Source organism: Cervus canadensis, chromosome 18 (genome assembly GCF_019320065.1).
Source record: "Cervus canadensis isolate Bull #8, Minnesota chromosome 18, ASM1932006v1, whole genome shotgun sequence".
In the NCBI taxonomy this organism is placed as follows: Eukaryota; Metazoa; Chordata; class Mammalia; order Artiodactyla; family Cervidae; genus Cervus; species Cervus canadensis.
Window position 1 is genome coordinate 24095381 of NC_057403.1, and position 19013 is coordinate 24114393.

Sequence of the window (19013 nt, forward strand, 5' to 3'; positions counted from 1 at the left end):
TGCTCAAGCTTTGCCTCCTTGAAGCCTCAGGGTCTCTGGCTTGCAACCTGTCACTTCCTGTGTGGGTCACATGTCACAGGTGTTGCAATGAGCCATACATGCCTTGTCTCCTACGTACCCAGCCGTGGCAGCCCCTAGGGCTGAGCAACTTTATCTGATTCACCGAAATCACTATCATTCCTGTCATTCACCTGCTCGCTCAGCATCAGGTGCCATGATAGAATTTTGCCTGTATTTTTCCTGCCTGCTTTCCTTCCTTCAACCAATGTTTGTTGAGCAACTACTGTGAATCAGGTGCTGGGGCTACAGGGGTGAACAGAACCAGCAGAAAACCCTGCACCCTGGAAGCTCACATTCTGAAGGAGGAGGTAAAGTATAAATGATTAGGGTCTTACTTGGTGATCTGGCTAGGACTGCTCTCCCAATGCAGGAGGCCTGGGTTTGATTCCTGGTCAGGGAACTAGATACACATAGCACAACTAAGACCCAGAACAGAAAAATAGATAAACAGATATTAAAAAAAAGAAGAAGAAGAAGAAGAAATGATTAGACATCTGTCCATAGAGTAGGTCACAATGTCCGAGTGCTCTGAAGGAAAATAAAACGGAGAGTTCTCTGGTGGCCTAGTGGTTAGGACTCCAGAATTTCACTGCTGTGGCCTGGGTTCAGTTCCTAGTCAGGGAACCGAGATCTCACAAGTTGCATGGTGTGGCCAAAAAAGAAAGAAAAGAAAGCAGGGAAAAGGGATGGGAGGAGGGGGCTGAGGATGCTGGTTTTCACAAGGTGGTCCAAGAGGAACCGAAAGGGTGAGATTAGGGAAGAGACCTGAAGGAGGGCAGGGATGGAGCCATGCAGATCCCTGGGGGCAGCCTCCCAGGGAGAATAAGCAGTGCAAATGTGAGAGGGTGACCTGACATATTTGAGACCAGCCTCCGACGTGGCGCTAGTGGTAAAGAACTCGCCTGCCAATTCAGGAGACAGAAGAGGCATGGGTTTGATTCCTGGGTCAGGAAGATCTGCTGGAGGAGGGCATGGCAACCCACTCCAGTATTCTTGTCGGAGAATCCCACAGACAGAGGAGCCTGGTGGGCTATGGCCCATAGCATCGCAAAGAGTCAGACACGCCTGAAGGGACTCAGCATGCGTGCACGCACGGGGCTGGAGCAGAGTGGGCAAGGGGTGAGTGGTGGGAGCTGAGGACCGGGAGGTGATGGCGGTAGGTTGAGTGGGGTGGGCCATGGGGAGGGCTCTGGCTCCCCAACTCCAGTGACCACAGACTATGGAGTGGGGATGGTGGGGGTGGGGAAGTGGGGGAGACCAGGCGGGAGGTGGGGGACAAGGGACAGGACAAGGGTGGGAGTCTTGTAGGTGGGAGGAAAAAAACAAATTCTAGATAGATTTTAAAAGTCAAAGCCAGGGGATTTGCCTGGTGGTCCAATGGTGAAGACACCATGCTTCCAATGTGGTGGTGTGTGGGTTCAATCCCTGGTCGGGGAACTAAGATCCCACATGTTGACCGGTCAGAAAAAAAAAAAAAGCCAACAGCATTTACTACCTAATTAAACCTGGGATGAGAGAAAAAGAGGAGTCAGAGACAACACCAAGGCTTTCAACCTCATTTAATCCCAAGGACACCCCACAAAGTATGATCACCCTTTTGTTACATCTCTGTCCCTGGGATTGCCTGGCTGGAGCCTGACATGTGACAGCCTTCATTAAGGCACAAGTATTTATTAACCTCAAGAATGTATCTAGTGCTGGGCTGTGCTGGAGTGAGCCCTGAGCCTCGCCCTCGTGGGGTTGACAATTCTGGGGGGGGGGGGGGACAGACCCACCCCCAGACAGTGACAGTCCAGACGGGGCAGGGCCCCCACTCAGCCTGAGAAGGCTGAGAAGACCCCTGAGAAGGGGTCTGGGAGGGATTGGTGGAGGTGAGTGTGGAGGTAAGGGACCCATGAATAAATAAGATGGCCTTGGTCTCCACCCTCATAGACCGCCCCCAGCCCAGCGAGGCAAACTGACAATGAACAAGGTAGCCAATCAATTGATGAGAGAATGGCAGAATGCTAAGAGTTGGACATGAAGTAAAACAGGATGAGACAGAGAGTGACCGTGACCCCTCTAGCTGGGGTTGTCGGGGAAGGCCGACCCCTGAGGCTGAGCAGATGCAGCCCCGAATGAGCGGAGGGAGGGCACTCACAGGATGAAGAGCCAGTGCGCAGGGCCGAGGGCCGACAGTGAGAGAGAGCTTGTGCTCAAGAAAGTGCAAGGAGGGGATTCCCTGGCCGTCCAGGGGTTGAGACTCCATACTTCCACTGCCCAGGGTGTGGGTTCTATCCCTGGTCAGGGAACTATCCACCTGCCAATACAGGAGATATGGGTTCGATCCCTGGGTGGGGAAGATCCCCTGGAAAGGAAATGGCAACCCACTCCAGTATTCTTGCCTGGGAAATCCCATGGACAGAAGAGCCTGCCGGGCTAGTCCATGGGGTTGCAAAAGAGTCAGACACGACTTAGCGACTAAACAACAACAGGGAACTAAGATCCCACAAGCCATGCAGCCAACAAGTAAAAACTAAAATAAAGATAAATAAATAAATAGAGCCAAGATATTAAAAAAAAAAAAGACTGCAAAGAGCCTTGGGCAGAGTGGGTGCTGGGTGTGAAAAAGATCTGAGGAGGCTGAAACTGCAGAACACAATGGATGAACCAATGCGCCATCAGCCTGCAGAGCTGGGAACTCACTGGCTTCACTCAGGAGAGCCCTCATCCTTGAGGCCAGAGCCCAGCCTTTGCCTATGACTTCTGGAGTCAGATCCTGCCCATCACCAGCTCAGAACCCTCCTGTGGCTCCACGTCACTCAGGATAAAGGACAGAGACCGCCTTGTGACCCACAATGTCCCATGTGATCTGCCCTTGTCACTTCTCTGTTCTCATCCCTACTCTTCCTCTTTCTCTGGCTCCATCACACTGACCTCTCCACTGATGCTCTGATATGTTTCTGCCCCAGGGCCTTTGCACTGGCTGTCCCTCTGCCTGGACTGCTCTGCCCATGTGACTCCTCCTTCAGATCTAAACATCACCCTCTCAGCGAGGTCTCCCTGACCATCCTCGTGAAAATTGCCGCCGTCCCCTCCCATGACTTTCCATCCCCTTCCTGCCTTTGCTGTGTGCTTGATCACCATTTACCCTGTTATGTGTTTTACTTATTTATTGTGCTTGCTATCTGACACCCTGGATAGAATTTCAGCTCCATGAGGGCAGACATCTCTGTGCTGTTCACAGCGTGGAGAACAGGTCCTGGCACATAACAGGCGCTCAATAAATAACGACTGACTGCACAAAAGGTAGAAGGGAAACAGAGGGAGGGGGAAATTTTCAAAGGGAGGAAAACCGCAGGTCCGTGAGCTCCTAAGTTTGTCAGCTGTCCCAGCTGGCAGTTTGGAGTGTTAACACTTGCCCGCTTCCAGGATAACTCGGTGGCAGACTGGGAGACTGAGGCACGGACCACACTGGCTAGCTCCTCTTGGGCTGTGGGAGCCAGGCCCCTCATTGGCACAGAGGGCCGGTCTGAGAAGGTCGCCGGCGCCACCTGCTGGACAGTGCTGTCATGACCGCTGTGCCCACCCTGCTGACTTGCGGCTGGTAAGGGCCTTTGCTAGGCGGGCAGAAGGGGAGACAGCCCAGAGGGGGCCATCACCAGCAGAAGTTCAGAGTCCAGGGAGACACAGCCATAAGCCTCTTTATTCCCGAGGCCCTGTGAACATTCCGCCCAGTCACTGCTACGCAGGAGGGCTGGGTGGTGCCACCCATGACCTGTCTTGCTTCACTCTGCCTGTATATACACCTGCTCTCCCAACCCAGCAGGCTGGGACCCCCAGCTCTCTGGGAGGTGAGGGCTGCTCCAGCTCTCTCGGGGCTGCATCCACCCTACATTGTGCCAAGGACGGCAGAGGAGTCGAGGCCCGCCCTGACTCCCCTCTCGGGCCTGGCAGCAAGGTCCGGGGTTCCTGCTGAGAGCTGTCTCCATTCCTAGAGGTACATCATCCGGCCAAGCAGAGGTCTTACCACCCAGACGTCGTCCACAATCTTCCCATCCTGCAAGGGACAAAAAAAAAAAAAAAAAAGGAGGAGGAAATGAGGGCTGAAAGCCCAGATTCTGGGGCCAAGTGGCCTGGGTTCAAATCCCAGCTCTGTCGCTGATAAGCTGTGTGACCTTGAACAAGTGGCTAGACCTCTCTGAGCCTCAGTTTTCCTCATCTGGAAAGTGAGGATGATAGTACTAGTATACACATCATAGATACCGTGAGAATTAAGTGAGGTATTTGGAAAAGGCTTAAAAGGGAGCCTGGCACATGGCAAGGGCTGGGTAAGTGTAGGCTGTTACTATTAGAGCACAAACCCCAGAGGGAGACAGAATTCACTTTATATTCCAGCAAAGCCACCCTCTGTGGCCTCCAGCACATGATCCAACTCTGAGCCTGACTTCCATATTCTACTGGGTTTGGGTTGGCCAGAAAGATCATTTGTGGTTTTCATTAAGATGTTTAGAAAAATCCCAAATGAACTTTTTGGCCAACCCAATAAAAAGTGGGGAGAACTGAACAGATAATACACAAAAGCGCCTGCCCCTGTATGGGCCACACAATAAATGGTAGCTATTTATTGTAAAAAGAATATGGTCTTTGTGGTCGCATCTCAGCTCTGCAACCTCTGGCTGTGCAACCCTGGGAAAATTACTTGCCCTCTCTGAGCCTCTGTTCTCTTAGCTGTAAAATGGAAAGAAAATTTGCCCCACAGTATTACTGTGGTGATTAAAGGGACTAAATATAAGGCATTGAGCTCAGGGTTTGGTGCACAATAGGTGTTTAATCAATCATAGTTATTAGTGCTATTTTAAAACTACAATGGCAAAAATACAGAAAGGTGAGCCATGATTATATGGGTCTACCTAAGCTTAAGCCATGGGGTTTCCTAGGTGGCACAAGCGGTAAAGTTTTCACTTGCTAATGCAGGAGGCACAAGAAACTCGGGTTTGATCCCTGGGTCGGGAAGGTCCCCCGAAGTAGGAAATGGCAACCTACTCCAGTATTCTTGCCTGGGAAACCCCAGGGACAGAGGAGCCTGGCGGGCTACAGTCCATGGGGTTGCACACACATCATATTGGTTTCCCTCTGCCTGCCTCCCACCACCTACTTTTTTCTTCCCCTTCTTCATGTTGATAAATCCCTTTAGAACTGACCATGTTTTAGAAACCATTCTGAGCACTTTCTATATAATAAGTCATTCAACCCTCATTCAATCCTCTGGGGCAGAAACTACTAACATCCCCATTTTGCAGATGGGAAAATTGTGGCTCAGAGTTGCTTGAGGTTATCCAGATGGTAAGTAGCAGAGGCAAGATTTGAACCCAGGGTCTCCAGCTCTCAAGTTCACTTTTATTTTAAACCACTTGACTCCAGAACGCACTGGGCCTGCTTTCTCAAGCAGGTGATCGGGCCACTTGTCACTGACCTGGTCATCAGACACCTGCTGGATGTGGACATGGGTCCCATTGAGGATGTGCAGCCGTGTGTACCCATACTCTTTCACACGCAGGGCGCTCCAGGGCCGCGGGAAGAGGGTGAAGGGGGTGAGCAGCTCCTCACAGCCCTGCTGGAAAGAGTCTTTTAGCCCCAGGGCTGGGGCAGGTGAAGTACCCACCAGGGAGCAGAAAAGATCTGCCAGGCGGGATCCTGCCACCCCCAGGGAAGACAAAGCTGGTTAAGACTTGACCTTGGTAACGCACACAATTGAGTGTTTTGACCCAGTCAGGCTTTCTGTGTCCTGAATCTTGGACTTAGACAACAGTGCGTGGATGCACAAGACTGTCCACTGAAGCATTTTCTGTAAAAGCTCTGAGCTGGAAGTCAGCCAAATGCCCATCAGTAAGGGTCAGTTAAATAAATTAGAGCATAGCCATCACAGAGAGGGGCAGTATAGAAAGATGGCCAAGATGTATTGTTAACAGGAAAATGCAATTCACAGGACAGAAGAAATCGGTGGCTTTCAACCCTCGCTGCAGACTAGACCCTCCAAGAAAGCTTTTAAAATCATCATTGCCTGGGAGAGAGGAAGTGTTTATCCTTGCAGTAGAAAACTAGGTGATGTGAGCAGGAAGGATGAGGGAGCTTAAAAAAAAAAAAAGAAAGTCACCATGTTGCAGCCATCTCTGTAGTAACTGATGGAAGCAAGAACCATCAATGGATGGTCAAAGTAGCGGCGAAAGAATGAGGAATAGCAGGATATTTGCATAGTCTCCAGGTAGCTCCGGGAGACACTTGTTAACTTTAAAGGGGAAAATCATAAGTATGGTGTAAGAGATGCGTAAACTGAGGCTTAAAGAGATACCATGTACTTCCTCATAGGATACACTGAAAAGAACATAGTATTGGGGACTTCCCTGCTGGCCCAGTGGTTAGGAATCTGCCTAGCAATGCAGTGGATGCACGTTCAATCCCTGGTCATGGAACTAAGAGCCCCCCCCCACCCCGCCCCATGCTGCAAAGCAACTGAGCCCACACATCACAACTAGAGACAGCATGTAACAAAAGATCCTGCATGATGCAACGAAGGTCTGACTGCGGCAACTAAGAGCTGACGAGGCCAAATACGTAAATATTAAAACACACACACGGGCAAAACCAGTATCACTTTTGTGTGTTCTTATCAAAAATGTGTAACTTCAATCTAATCAAACCCACACTGAGAGTCTACCAAACAAAGTTGCTGTACTCTTCAAATGTTTCAAAGTCTTGAAGAATGCAGAAAGAAGGGGAGATGTTTCTGATTAAAGGAGGGGAGAGAAACAAGACACAAAAATAGAACGTATGATCTTAAACTAGATCCTGGACCAGAAAAAAAAAAATCTTTAAAGGACATGAATAGGACAATTGGCTAAATTTGAATGAGACTGGATGATGGTATATTATCAGTTGTTAACTACTTGAATCTATTATACTGTACTGATGTAAGAGAATGTCCTCAATTTTTTTAGGAAACACAGATGGAAGGATAAAGGGGCATCATTTCTGCAACTGAACTCTTCATTGGATCTGAAAATGATAGTAAAATTGTACACACATATACACACACACACACGCATGCACACACACATATCAATAGAGAGACAGAGACAGAAGTAGAGATTGAAACAAGCATGGTTAAATGTTCACAATGCCAAGACCGAGCCCTCAGCTTCTGGTGTTTGTCCTGGGGTTGGGCCAGGGCATCAAAGATTTAAAACCTCCCCAGGTAATTCTAACATGCATCAAGGCCGAGGACTGCTAGGGTATGAAGGATGATCCAAGATGTTTTTAAAAAGTGGGTGATGGGACTTCCCTGGTGGTCCAATGCTTAAGAATTTGCCTCCCATTGCAGGGGATGTGGGTTCGATCCCTGGTCAGGGAACTAAAATCCCACATACTGTGGGGCAACTAAGCCCATCTGACACAACTAGGGAAGCCTAGACACTGCAACTAGAGAAAGCTTTCATGCTGCAATGCTGAGCAATGCCACCCCGCCCCAGGCACTGCAACAAAAATCCAGTGTAGCCAAAAAAAATGAAAAGTGGGTGATGTAGTAATACATCTCTATTGAGACACTGACTAATTTGCATACACAGAAAATATTCCCAAATACTACCCAAGAGACGTAACCATTGAGAGTGGGACTTAGCAGTGAAGAACTTGCCTGCCACTGCAAGAGACATAAGAGACATGGCTTCGGTCCTTGGGTCTGGAAGACCCCCTGGAGGAGGACACCCACTCCAGTATTCTTGCCTGGAGAATCCCTGTGGACAGAGGAGCCTGGCAGGCCACAGTCCACGGGGTCACAAAGAGTTGAACACGACTGAAATGACTTAGCAAGAAGGATATGGATGGTTCCATCTCCTGTCCTCTGTACTGTCTGAACTTTTATCATGAGTTCTTCCTTGGATCACTAATACGTTGTTGCTTAGTCACCCAGTCGTGTCCGACTCTTTACAACCCCATGAAATGCAGCACGCCAGGTCTCCCTGTCCCTCACCATCTCCCGAAGTTTGCCCAAGTTCATGTCCATTGCATCGCTGATGCCATACAGCTGTCTCATCCTCTGATGCCCTCCTCACCTTCTGCCCTCAATCTTTCCCAGCATCAGGGACTTTTCCAATGAGTCGGCTGTTGGCATCAGATGACCAAAATACTGGAACTTCAGCTTCAGCATCAGTCCTTCCAACAAGTATTCAGGGCTGATTTCCCTTAAGATTGACAGGTTTGATCTCCTTGCAGTCCAGGGGACTCTCAAGAGTCTTCTCCAGGACCACAGTTCGAAGGCATCAATTCTCTGGTGCTCCACCTTCTTTATGGTCCAACTCTCACAGCCACATGTGGCCACTGGGAAGACCACTAATTTGTAAAATCAGCTTAAAAAATAAGCCCTCACTTCTTGCAGAAGTGATTGATTCCAAGGCTGCTGGGGGTGGGAGTGGAGGGGACGCAAGATGTCCTGGAGCACCTTGCGGTACCAAAAAGTAAGAAAGAGCCCACAAAATGACAGGGACTTTGAAAGGATGTGGGACCTGATCTGAAGAGCTCCCAGAGGCCAGAGTGAGAGCGTGTACACAGGAGCATCAGTATCAGGAGGACTGGATTATGACCCCCAGGAGGAAATAACTCCCCATGAGTCCACACTGGTGCAAATCCATAACTAACCAACCAACTAAATGGGGCAGAAGGGACAACTCTTCCCCACAGGAGGTTGCTAATTAATAAATCAGGGAGGAATGAGGGAAATAGACGATTCCCAGCCGAATGCCCCAGTGATCACGTTGCAGGCAAGACCCACTGATGGATTCAAATATTAGTAAGTGGAGACTTCCCTGGTGGTCCAGTAGCTAAGACTCTGAGCTCCCAATGCAGGGATCCTGAGTTTGATCCCTGGTCAGGGAACTAGATTCACATGCCACAACCAAGGGCTCAAATGCCGCAACTAGAAATTCCAAGTGCTGCAACTAAAAAAGAAAAAGAAAAGAAAGATTCTATGTGCCACGATTAAGACCTGGCACAGTCAAACAAATTTAAAAAAGAAAACAGTGGGTGAAAGTTGGAGGAGAAACAACTTTTGCAGGGTCTAAAAGCACCCAAGATGTTTATTAGCCAAAAAGGGAAATACAGCAACTTGATGGTGGAAGAACATCCTTAGACAGGTGATTCAGAGAAACTCCTCCAGGAATGAGACATTGTGAGGACCTGGACCCCTCGGTATGATGTGCTGAGGACACAACATTGCTTGTGACTGTCTAGCCCCAAATGCATAACCTGCATCTCGGCTTGAGAAAGTATCAGACAAACCCAGATCCAGGGGCATTCGGGAAAAACCAAACAAAAACAAACAACTGGCCAGAATGAAAGACAAGGGAAGATGGAGGAATAGTTACAGATGGGAGGAGACTAAGGAGACACAATGGAGAAGGAAATGGCAACCCATTCCAGTATTCTTGCCTGGAAAATTCCATTGACAGAGGAGCCTGGTGGGCTACCATCCATGGGGTCACAAAGAGTTGGCTGCGACTGAGCCACAAGGAGACACAATAACCAAATACAGTGGGGGATAAGCTGGTGCAACGGTGCAACATGAATAAAGTCTGGAGTCCAGTTATAAGAATAATAATAAGCCCTCTGCCCTGGATCCGACCAGCAGACCTGGGCAAGCACCCCCTGCCCTGCCACTTACTGAACCTGTGACTTCAAAGGAGTATTTTACTCTTAGCTTCTGTTTCTTCATCTGTGCAACGGGCACACTACTAGGTACATCTAACCCTCTAAGAGATACCAGCTGTATAAAGGAGGAGACACCAAGCTGGTACAGGTGCCACCCTCAATAGATCAGAGGTCAAAGGTGACATCCCACCCCGCCCCACCCTGCCCTGCTCACAGCGGATCCTGTGATGATGTGGACAGGGCCTCGAGGGTGGGTGTAGGGCATCTCTTGGCTGCCATTAAGTACCTGGAGAAGTGACAAGGTGGAGGGGGGTGCGTCACACCGGCCAGGCCCCCGGGGATCTGACTGAGAGGTCCACTGACACCACCAGCTCCATGGGTCTCAGCCCTCCCCGGGGGCCTCCCTCACCTGGTAGTTGTAAATCGGCCACAGGCGTTCATACGAGTGCTCATGGGCCCACAGCTGCAGGTCGACCCCTGAGACAAAGCAAGAGGGGTTCAGGCCTCTGAATCCAGGAGAGAAGGGAGGCGGGGCCTGGAGAGTCCTGGGGTGGAGGCGGGTGTCACTCACCATATTTGTAAAAAAGATCCTCCAACCCATAGAATTTGCCACGGAGGCCTTTGCGAACCTAAGCGAGATGAGCAAGGAGGGGAGGGGTGACTCAGGCCAGCCCCCCACCTGGATCTCAGCACCTGGCTCCTGGGGAGGGGGTGCTCACCTTGCTTTCATGCCAAGTACAGTCATCCAAATCAGCATTGGAGCAGTACATGGGCCGGTGGCCCATGGTGATGATCCACGGCCGGACCGCCCGGTTCTTATTGGCTTTCTGCAGAGAAGGGCTCAGAGTGAGGGGCGGGGGGCGGTGGTGGAGGAGGAGGTGAGGAGGCACATCCCAGGGAACATCCAAAGGTTACCTGGAGGTCGCTCTCCAGCCAGTGAAACTGTCTCTCTACCAGGTGGCGGCCGTAGTGGAGGAAGAAATATACCTCGGTGGAGAAGGAGATGATGTGTGCGGGTCCCAGATCCCAGCTGGAAGGGTCAAAGGGCAGGGGTCAGAGGTGAGGGTCTCCTCTGCATCCCCCATCCTTCAGGGGAGGGAAGCCGGTGTCCCTGCTCCCCCTTCCCCCAGATTACCTGTACCACAGGCCTTCAGTGTTCCCCGGCATGCTGAAGCGAGCTTTGTAGTTGGAGAAGTTGCTGGATAAAAGGAAGTAAAAGAGTAGGAGGGAAGGTCTGAGTGCCCACCCGCCGCCCCCACCACTTCCCACCGCCAGGCCAAGCCTGGCTCCCGGCCCAGCCCTCATCTCCTCTCCTCTCACGTCCATCAACGAGCTGCTGCAGCATGAGAGACTAAGGTGAGACACTAGGAAGGACTGGTTTTGTCGGCCAGGCCCTCGGCCACCCCAAAGCCCTCGGGCCTCACTAGCGTTCCTCGTGATTCCCAGGGCAGGTCATGTAGGGCAGGCTGGCGGCCACGGGTTCGATGAGTTTCATGAACCTGTCCCCGACACGTGCATTGTCCTGATCCATGTTGTAGGCGAAGTCTCCTGGGTGGGGGTGGGGAGGTGGGCGGTGGAGGAGAGGATGAGGACCCAGACCCAGCTCTGCTGTCGCCAGAACTGAGACCTGGTTGATCAAGTCCTGGCTCCCCCTCCCGCTCAGGCATCTTCAATCCCTACCTCACACCCAAGTGCAGGTGCACTTGGAACCGTCTCCTTCACCTCTGGTCCCTGACACGCCCACAGGACCTAGGACCTCGCTGGTCTCCTGTGCCCCAGCACCCCAGCCCCCATCTCGTCCCTTCCCAGAGTAAAGACAACATTGAGACTGACATGGTCTGCTCTGGCACTGGATTTGTACCAGGCAGGGTTTCCCAGATGCTTTACATGCTTGATCACCTGAATCCTCAAAACACCCTCTGAGATGGATGTTATTATCATCCCCTTTTCAGATGGGGAAACCGAGGCCCCAGAGGGTGGAGAGCTGACTCAAGGTCACAGAGCTGAGCTTAAGGATCCAGGAATCAAACCTCAGAAGTCTGATTCCTGCGCCTACTACAGCTTTGAATCATAGCCCCAGTTTCCATCTCCCATCTGGTTCCTGGCTCTCAGATCTCAGCAGAGATGATCATGACAACCAACACTTCTGTAGTACCCACAGCGTGCCAGGCAATGCCGACTTATTCATCATGGTGCGTGTGTGCTAAGTCTCTTCCGTCGTGTTCAACTCTTTGTGACCCATGGACTGTAGCCCGCCAGGCTCCTCTGTCCATGGGATTCTCCAGGCAAGAATACTGGAGTGGGTTGCCATGCCCTTCTCCAGGGGAATCTTCCTGACCCAGGGATCGAACCCGTGTCTCTTACATCTCCTGCATTGGTAGGCAGGTTCTTTACCACTAGCGCCCCCTGGGAAGTCCGTATCGTCATCACAACAGTTGGACGAATCTAACCTAGTCCCCGCTCTTAGAGCAGTAACACAGGGGAGAAAACCAATGCACGTAGCTGTGCGTGCCAGATTGACTTTAACCCGGTTAACCACGACGTCATCTCCATGGCCAGTCTCCTCCCCCTTCCCTTTGGAACCACGCTGGCCCCGCCCCCGGCCCCTCGAAGTCCTGGCGTACCTCCCACCCCATACCTAGCCGATGCCTCCTCACCCACATGAAGAACAGCGTCGTACATGCCCTGCTGGGTGTCCCGGCGCAGTCGGGGGAGGGCCCTCGGATTGTCGGCCCCCAGGTCCCCAAACACAGCCAGGCGCGGGCTCCAGTGGGGCCCCTTCTTCAAGGCCCGGAAGCGGAAGCGACGGCTCCAGCCCTGAGCGCTGCCACAGCGGTAAACTGAGGGGAGAGGAAAGGGTCACCGTCTGCCGGGGCTGGGGGGGTCGGGGGGAGCGCCCCAGGGTGTCTCCTCCACCCCCATCCATCTTCACCTGGTGGGGGGACTGAATGGTCTAACCCACGCCCCTTCTGACCACCTCACCCCAGGTCTCCAGCCTTCCATTTGCATCCCAGGGTCTCATACAATAGGCTTGCAGGTAAGCAGAGAGGGTACCAGCCCGCCTGAGTAGCTGTTAGCTCACCTCCCACTGCTCCTCCCATTCGCCCTTCAACGCCTGGGCCCCAGGGCCCCTCTCACCATACTGGACCCCTGGCAGCAGCCCCCGCAGGGTGACTCGGTGCATGTAGAGCTTCCGCTGGAGAATGCCCCCATCCACAAAGGGGCTGAAGGTGCCCCGAGCCTGGAAGGGCAGGGGCCCGGAAGGCTGCAGCCCATACTGCACTTCAGAGGGCACTGGGACCCATGTGGTCCAGGTTACAGTCATGGAGCCTGGCTCACCTGGAGAGAGAGAGGCGAAGGAGGTAGGCAGTGAGGCCTGGGCGGAGGTGGGGAGGGATGTGCAGAGAGTGAGAGGCTCTTGAACATTTAGGAGTTAAGGACACAGGTTCTGGAGCTTCCCAAGTTCAATCCCTACTTCACCATTTCCAAGCTGTGCTTTCCTTCGGCAAGTTCCTGCAGCTCTCTGAGCCTCAGTTTCCTTGTTGGTAAAAATGGAATAATAATAGTATCTTCCCTATAGGGTTCTTTGAGGCTTAGATGAATAAATAAGAGGAGAGCACTTGAAACAGTGTCTGGTACAGTCAGGGTTACATGAGTGGATGGATATTATTATAAATGGTGTTACTTACTGTGTGCAGGTTTGTGCCATATACTTTACACATGACACTGTTTAGGGGTTGTAAACTCAGATGTCTGGAGGCCAGTTAGGTAATATATTTGGGAACAGGGGCCAGCTGTGAGGAGGAAGGCAGCAGGGAGAGATGGAGTCTGTGACCAAGCGTAGAGCCTGCCCTTTCTCGAGCGGAAGCCATTGTTCAGCCCTAGAGGTGGCCGCCGTGCATGAAGCAGGCTCGGTACCAGCCAGTCTGTCAACTTCTAGAGCAAATGTTTATACGGTGGTTTTCATACCCCAAGAGCACATACAAACTTTTAAGTAATAGCTTCTAATTCTTGAATGTCAGCAACCAGGGACTTCCCTTGCAGTCCAGTGGTTAAAACTCCTGCTTCCAATGCAGGGGCATGGGTTCGAGGGTTCGATCCCTGGTGAGGGAACGAAGATTTCTCATGCCACAAGGCACGATCAAAAAAGTCAATTTGCTAATGAGATGGATGAAACTGGAGCCCATTATACAGAGTGAAGTAAGCCAGAAAGATAAAGAACATTACAGCATACTAACACATATATATGGAATTTAGAAAGATGGTAACGATAACCCTATATGCAAAACAGAAAAGAGACACAGAAGTACAGAACAGACTTTTGAACTCTGTGGGAGAAGGTGAGGGTGGGATGTTTCGAAAGAACAGCATGTATATTATCTATGGTGAAACAGATCACCAGCCCAGGTGGGGATGCATGAGACAAGTGCTCGGGCCTGGTGCACTGGGAAGACCCAGAGGAATCGGGTGGAGAGGGAGGTGGGAGGGGGGATCGGGATGGGGAATACGTGTAACTCTATGGCTGATTCATATCAATGTATGACAAAACCCACTGAAATGTTGTGAAGTAATTAGCCTCCAACTAATTAAAAAAAAAAGTCAATTTGCAAACAAACAAAGCCCATCAGCCACAAAATCAAGGTTTTAAAAATACCACGTGGTGTGTGTGCACGCGTGCCAAGTCGCTTCAGTCGTGTCTGACTCTCTATGACCCTACGGACTATAGCCCACCAGGCTCCCATGGGGTTCTCCAGGCAAGAATACCGGAGTGGGTTGCCATGCCCTTCTCTAGGGGATTTTCCCGACCCAGGGATTGAAATGGAGTCTCTCATGTCTCCTGCGTTGGCAGGCGGGTTCTTTACCATCAGTGCCACCTGGGAAGCCCACCAGGTGGTTCTTTTTCCTGCAACGTGTGTGCAAAAGGCCCGTGCACAGGCTATCCATGGCAGCACTGTTTGTAACTGCAAAATATGGAAACCACAGACGTGCCCATACATAGGAGCGTGACTTAAGGAGCTATGTAACATCCGTACCACGGAGCACTTCACACTATCAGAAAGGAAGAGGATGAACTCTCAGAACCAGTATAGAATGAAGTCCAGAACACAACGCTAAAAGAAACAACGTACACAAGAGTGCCTATAGTCAGCTACTCTTCATGTAAGAGGGTGTAAGGAAATACACAAGTATCTGCTCATTTATTTGTACAAGAAGAGTACACCAGACACTGAACAACTGTATTACTCACATGGGCTGGAATGGGGAAGGGGTAGAAAAAAGAGGGGATGGGAATGGAGTAGTTAGTCGGCATGCAGGTGTAGGATGCTTCTCGAGTCTGTCTTTTTCTTAAAACCCTGAGTCCTAGAGCTATAGCCCTGTTTCATATTTCCTTCACACACCCCAAGAAATGAACAATTAAAGCCTTCCTAGGTTGTAGGGGGGCTTCCCAGGTGCCGCTAGTGTTCCCTGCCAATGCAGGAAACATAAGAGGTCAGGAAGATCCCCCTGGAGGAGGGCATGGCAACCCACCCCAGTATTCTTGTCTGGGAAATCCCATGGACAGAGGAGCCTGGCTGGCTACAGTTCCTAGGGTTGCAATGAGTCAGACACAACTGAAGTGACTTAGCACACACGTAGGTTGTAGGGGGAAGTCAATACGGAATAGAAACACCAACAAAGGGCTGTAAGTATATAAAAAAACAGGGACCTCCCTGGTGGTCCAGTGGTTGAGAATCTGCCTTGCAATGCAGGGAACTCAGGTTTCATCTCTGGTCAGGGAACTAAGACCCCACATGCCACAGAGCAACCCCTTTATGCTTCCTCTGGCACTGAACAAAATGAGTAAGTCTATAGTAGATAGAGGGAGCTTGGTTTCACAATGTTGGAAAAAGAAGTTGCAAATGAGGAAAGAAGGCTAAAGTACACCCTTGTTGGTGGACTGAAATACTGTTGGTATTAGTAAGATCTCATGGTATCTAAAATTAGTACAAAATTTAGTTTGAAGACCAAATATGGTAGGCTCTTAAGCCAGCCTGCCTGGGTTCAAATCCCAGACTGTGTGACCTGAGGTGAGACTCTTCATTGCTTTGGGCTTCCGTTTACTCTTTTGTAAGATGGAACTAACAATAGCACCTACAGCTTAAGGTCAATAAGAGGTTAAATGAGTTTTCCATCTGAATCACTTCTAAGAGTATATTTGTTATTATTATCATTATTGTGTAGGCCAAACAAAGGATGGCTATGATCTCACTGGGTTTTCACAGCAGCCCTGTGAGATGGGTTTTATTTTTGTTCCATTTTACAGAGGCCTCCAGGCAAAGTGCCTTGTCCAAGGTTACTTATCCAGCAAATGCCAAAGCCCTTTCATTCATGTGGTTTCAGATTCTCAATGTGGCTAACCTTTAAGAAACTACCTTAGGACTTCCTGGTGATCCAGTAGTTAAGAATCCGCCAGCCAATGCAAGGGATGCGGGTTCAATCCCTGGTCCAGGAAGATTCCACATGCCATCGGGCAACCACAGCTTCTGAGCCCACACCTGCCCTAGAGCCCATGTTCTGAAACAAGAGGGCAGCCTCCTCGCCATGACTGGAGAAAAGCCTGAGCAGCAGCGGAGACCCAGCACAGCCAAATAAAGAAATAAATGAATAAATAACTAAATAAATGAAACTACCCTAAAAGTGTCAAGGATCCAAAAAAAAGAAGAAAAGTCTGAGACACTGTCACAGATAGAAGAGGACATTAAAGAGACCTTAAAAGATTTAATAAGTCAATGCCAATTTTCTCACTATATTGCTTTTCTTTTTTAAAGTGTAGTTACTTTTCATGAAAAATGTCATTTACCTTACCACTGAAGAGGTTTACTATTGTCCATTTTTAATGATTGAATCAATATTTTTAAATGCCTCCATTTTAGTTTCTGATATGGCGACTATTATGGATATAAGTCACATAAGCTAAAGCTCTCTGAGGTTCTCATAATTTTTTCAGCTGTGCCAAAGTGTCCTGAGACAGAAACATGTGAGAACCACTGCCATATGCCAAGTCCCCGTTTGCCACTTCACAGGTTAATATTTCACTTACTCTTCACGGGGAGGTCTCACTAATATTACCCCACTGTCCAAATGAGGAGGCTGAGGCCAGAGAGGTTAAGTCACTCGCCCAAGGTCACACGGCAGGTAAGCAGCAAAGCTGGGGTTAGAACCCAGAAGTCTGGGTGCAGAGGGTCCAGAGTCCAGCGTCTTATTACCCCTTGCGCCTCCACCCCAAGATCAAGGACCAGGAGGTAGTTTTGTGACAACACAACAAACAGTTACACAATGAGTAAGGACACCACCAGTCCTCCAAGGAGAATCTTACTACAGGCTGAGAACCAGAATCATCTCCCACACAGCCACATACCCTACTGCTTATAATCCCCATTTAACAGATGTGGACAACTGAGGCTCAGGAACACCCACCAGCCTAGACTCCCTCGGGAATCAGTGCGGAATACCTGAGCCCCCAAACCGACTGGTCCTCACTGGGAAATGCCCAGGGAGAGGTCACAGACACTTACCTGGGTAGGACAAGTGGACTTGCTCGGGGGCAGCGCTGGGAGGCTTTGGGGACCCCTGGACTTCCAGGGAGAAAAAGAGGAGCAGACAGCAGCAGGTCCAGCAGGGACGAATGGAACACATAGTAGAGGGAAGGTGGGGAGCAGGGGAAGGGGATGGGTCCTGCAGGCATCAGCAGGAGGGGCTGGGAGGGTGGGGGAAGGAGGAGGATCCCAGCAGCGGGGGGGAGGCAGCAGGGATGGCAGGGAGGTCTTCACGGGGAGTGCTTGTCCAGACGCTGGAGAGAAAACAAAAGCAAGCATCACTCACGACTGAAAGACAAATGCCCTCTGAGCCTCACTGGGTGCTAAGCACTTTGCATAGATGAACTCCTGGGAGCCCGACAACATTCCTGTGTGTGGTGGCCTCTGTGATCATCAGCCCCGTATCATGGATGAGGAAGTTGAGCAATGGAGTGATTCAGTGGCGAGGCTCAAGTGTGAGGGAGCAGAGACTGCAACCCAGGGGTCCTGGCTGCAGAACCCTCGCTCTTATCCACCGCTCGCTCCCAGTGCAAGAGGTTTGGGGATGGGATTGGGGGCGGGGCTCTCAGTGTAGGAGATTGCCTTTGGCAACCCCATCCCCAGCATTCCACCCCGCCTTCAGAGACCTCACGGTCCTCTCCTCCATCCTGCAACCTTCCGTTTCCATCTTTGTGACCCCGATACCTCCACTCCATCCCCGGACCACCCAAGCATTTCATTCCACCTGGAGCAGCCCCATCCTCCCTGCCCCCATCTCAGCATCCCATCCTGCCGTTAGTGACCCCAATTTCTCCCTATTTCCGGGCCCTGCGCTTGCATACCCATCCTCCTTCTCCCCAGCCCTTCCCCTCCCGCTCCAGTTCGGATCTCCTGCTCGTGGAGGGCCTCGCTGCCAGCTCAGAGGCAGGTGGGGACTGTCAATCCAGGGACCGGAACCTGGGGCTGGGGATTCCCTCCGGGTCTCCGGCTCACCCTCTGGGACGCCAGCTCCCAGCACGCGCGCGCGTCTCGGGGAACCAGTGCGATGGTGGTATTTATGAGCCATCCACCGCCCACGGCTAGCTGTCCCAGCCCCGGAAGAGCCTGCCTTCTCCAGGTGACAGCCTCCCCAGACAGCTGGGGCCCCGCGTCCCACTGGTCTGGCCGGTCCCAGGTGCCCCACGCCCACACGCCCCCCACCAAGGGCGGAGCGAAGGAAAGGGGACCCAGGAAGGTTTGGTAAACCACTGCCGCCACCTCCAAGCCGGCCACCAGGTGAGCGCCCGGACTGGTAAGTCTGTGCTCATCCCCAGGAGCCTCACCCCACAGCTGCGGAGCCCCCAGGGCAGACTCTGGTCCCCATCTCTGGCCTTTCCAGATCCCGAGGTACCCAGGTGTGCGGGCACCTTCATCCGCGACCTGGGTTGGGGTGGGGAGATTCCCCACCCCTTTCCCTCCTCGCGGGCTTTGTATCCTTGGCAGTTCCTTCCTCCTTCCTCTCTCCAAGCTTAGTTCCCCGGCAGCTTCCTTCGCAGCTGCCGCCCAGCCCCCCTCCGCATGCTGAAAACAGAAAATCGAAGTCCACCGACAGACTGCTGCTTCTGAGCTGGGCGACCTTGGCTGGTGACTCAACCTTGCGGGGACCTGGTTTCTTCGCCTGTGAAATGAGGGTGATAACAGTATCAACACTAGGGGCTATCGTGAGGTTTAAACCAG

The 19013-nt window shown here is 51.3% G+C and overlaps 2 protein-coding genes across 3 annotated transcripts in view; one reads left to right on the forward strand and one right to left on the reverse strand.

Moving 5' to 3' along the window:
• Window positions 1-2545: 2545 nt before the first annotated feature.
• Window positions 2546-18790, reverse strand: ACP7 (acid phosphatase 7, tartrate resistant (putative)). 2 transcript variants are annotated; one of them, XM_043436374.1, is made up of 14 exons: window positions 18291-18404; window positions 17298-17572; window positions 12880-13080; window positions 12399-12581; window positions 11166-11289; window positions 10877-10939; window positions 10657-10771; window positions 10461-10568; window positions 10313-10370; window positions 10151-10218; window positions 9956-10027; window positions 5516-5656; window positions 4070-4099; window positions 2546-3596 (listed from the first exon to the last, which is right to left on the reverse strand). In XM_043436374.1, exons 2-14 carry the CDS (start codon window positions 17416-17418, stop codon window positions 3204-3206), a joined length of 1677 nt encoding a protein of 558 aa, XP_043292309.1. In that variant the 5' UTR covers window positions 17419-17572; window positions 18291-18404; the 3' UTR covers window positions 2546-3203. The 2 variants fall into 2 exon arrangements, with proteins under 2 accessions (XP_043292309.1, XP_043292310.1); XM_043436375.1 differs by lacking the exon at window positions 18291-18404 and adding an exon at window positions 18620-18790 and having other exon boundaries at window positions 3459-4099; window positions 5516-5653.
• LOC122421280 overlaps window positions 17659-19013 on the forward strand; it is a 55307-nt gene continuing 53952 nt past the window's right edge. Inside the window, exons 1-4 of the mRNA XM_043437145.1 lie at window positions 17659-17688; window positions 18159-18225; window positions 18502-18588; window positions 18676-18726. Coding sequence (XP_043293080.1) covers window positions 17659-17688; window positions 18159-18225; window positions 18502-18588; window positions 18676-18726 — 235 coding nt within the window. The remainder of the gene's footprint in view (window positions 17689-18158; window positions 18226-18501; window positions 18589-18675; window positions 18727-19013) is intronic.

Coding starts and splice junctions, on each gene's coding strand:
- ACP7 (XM_043436374.1), bottom strand. CDS start 17,418: ATGTGTTCCATTCGTCCCTGCTGGACCTGCTGCTGTCTGCTCCTCTTT. Junction 10,219..10,312: donor GGATCTTTTTTACAAATATG/GTGAGTGACACC, acceptor GCTTTGTCTCAG/GGGTCGACCTGCAGCTGTGG. Junction 4,100..5,515: donor AGCAGGTGTCTGATGACCAG/GTCAGTGACAAG, acceptor TGTCCCTTGCAG/GATGGGAAGATTGTGGACGA.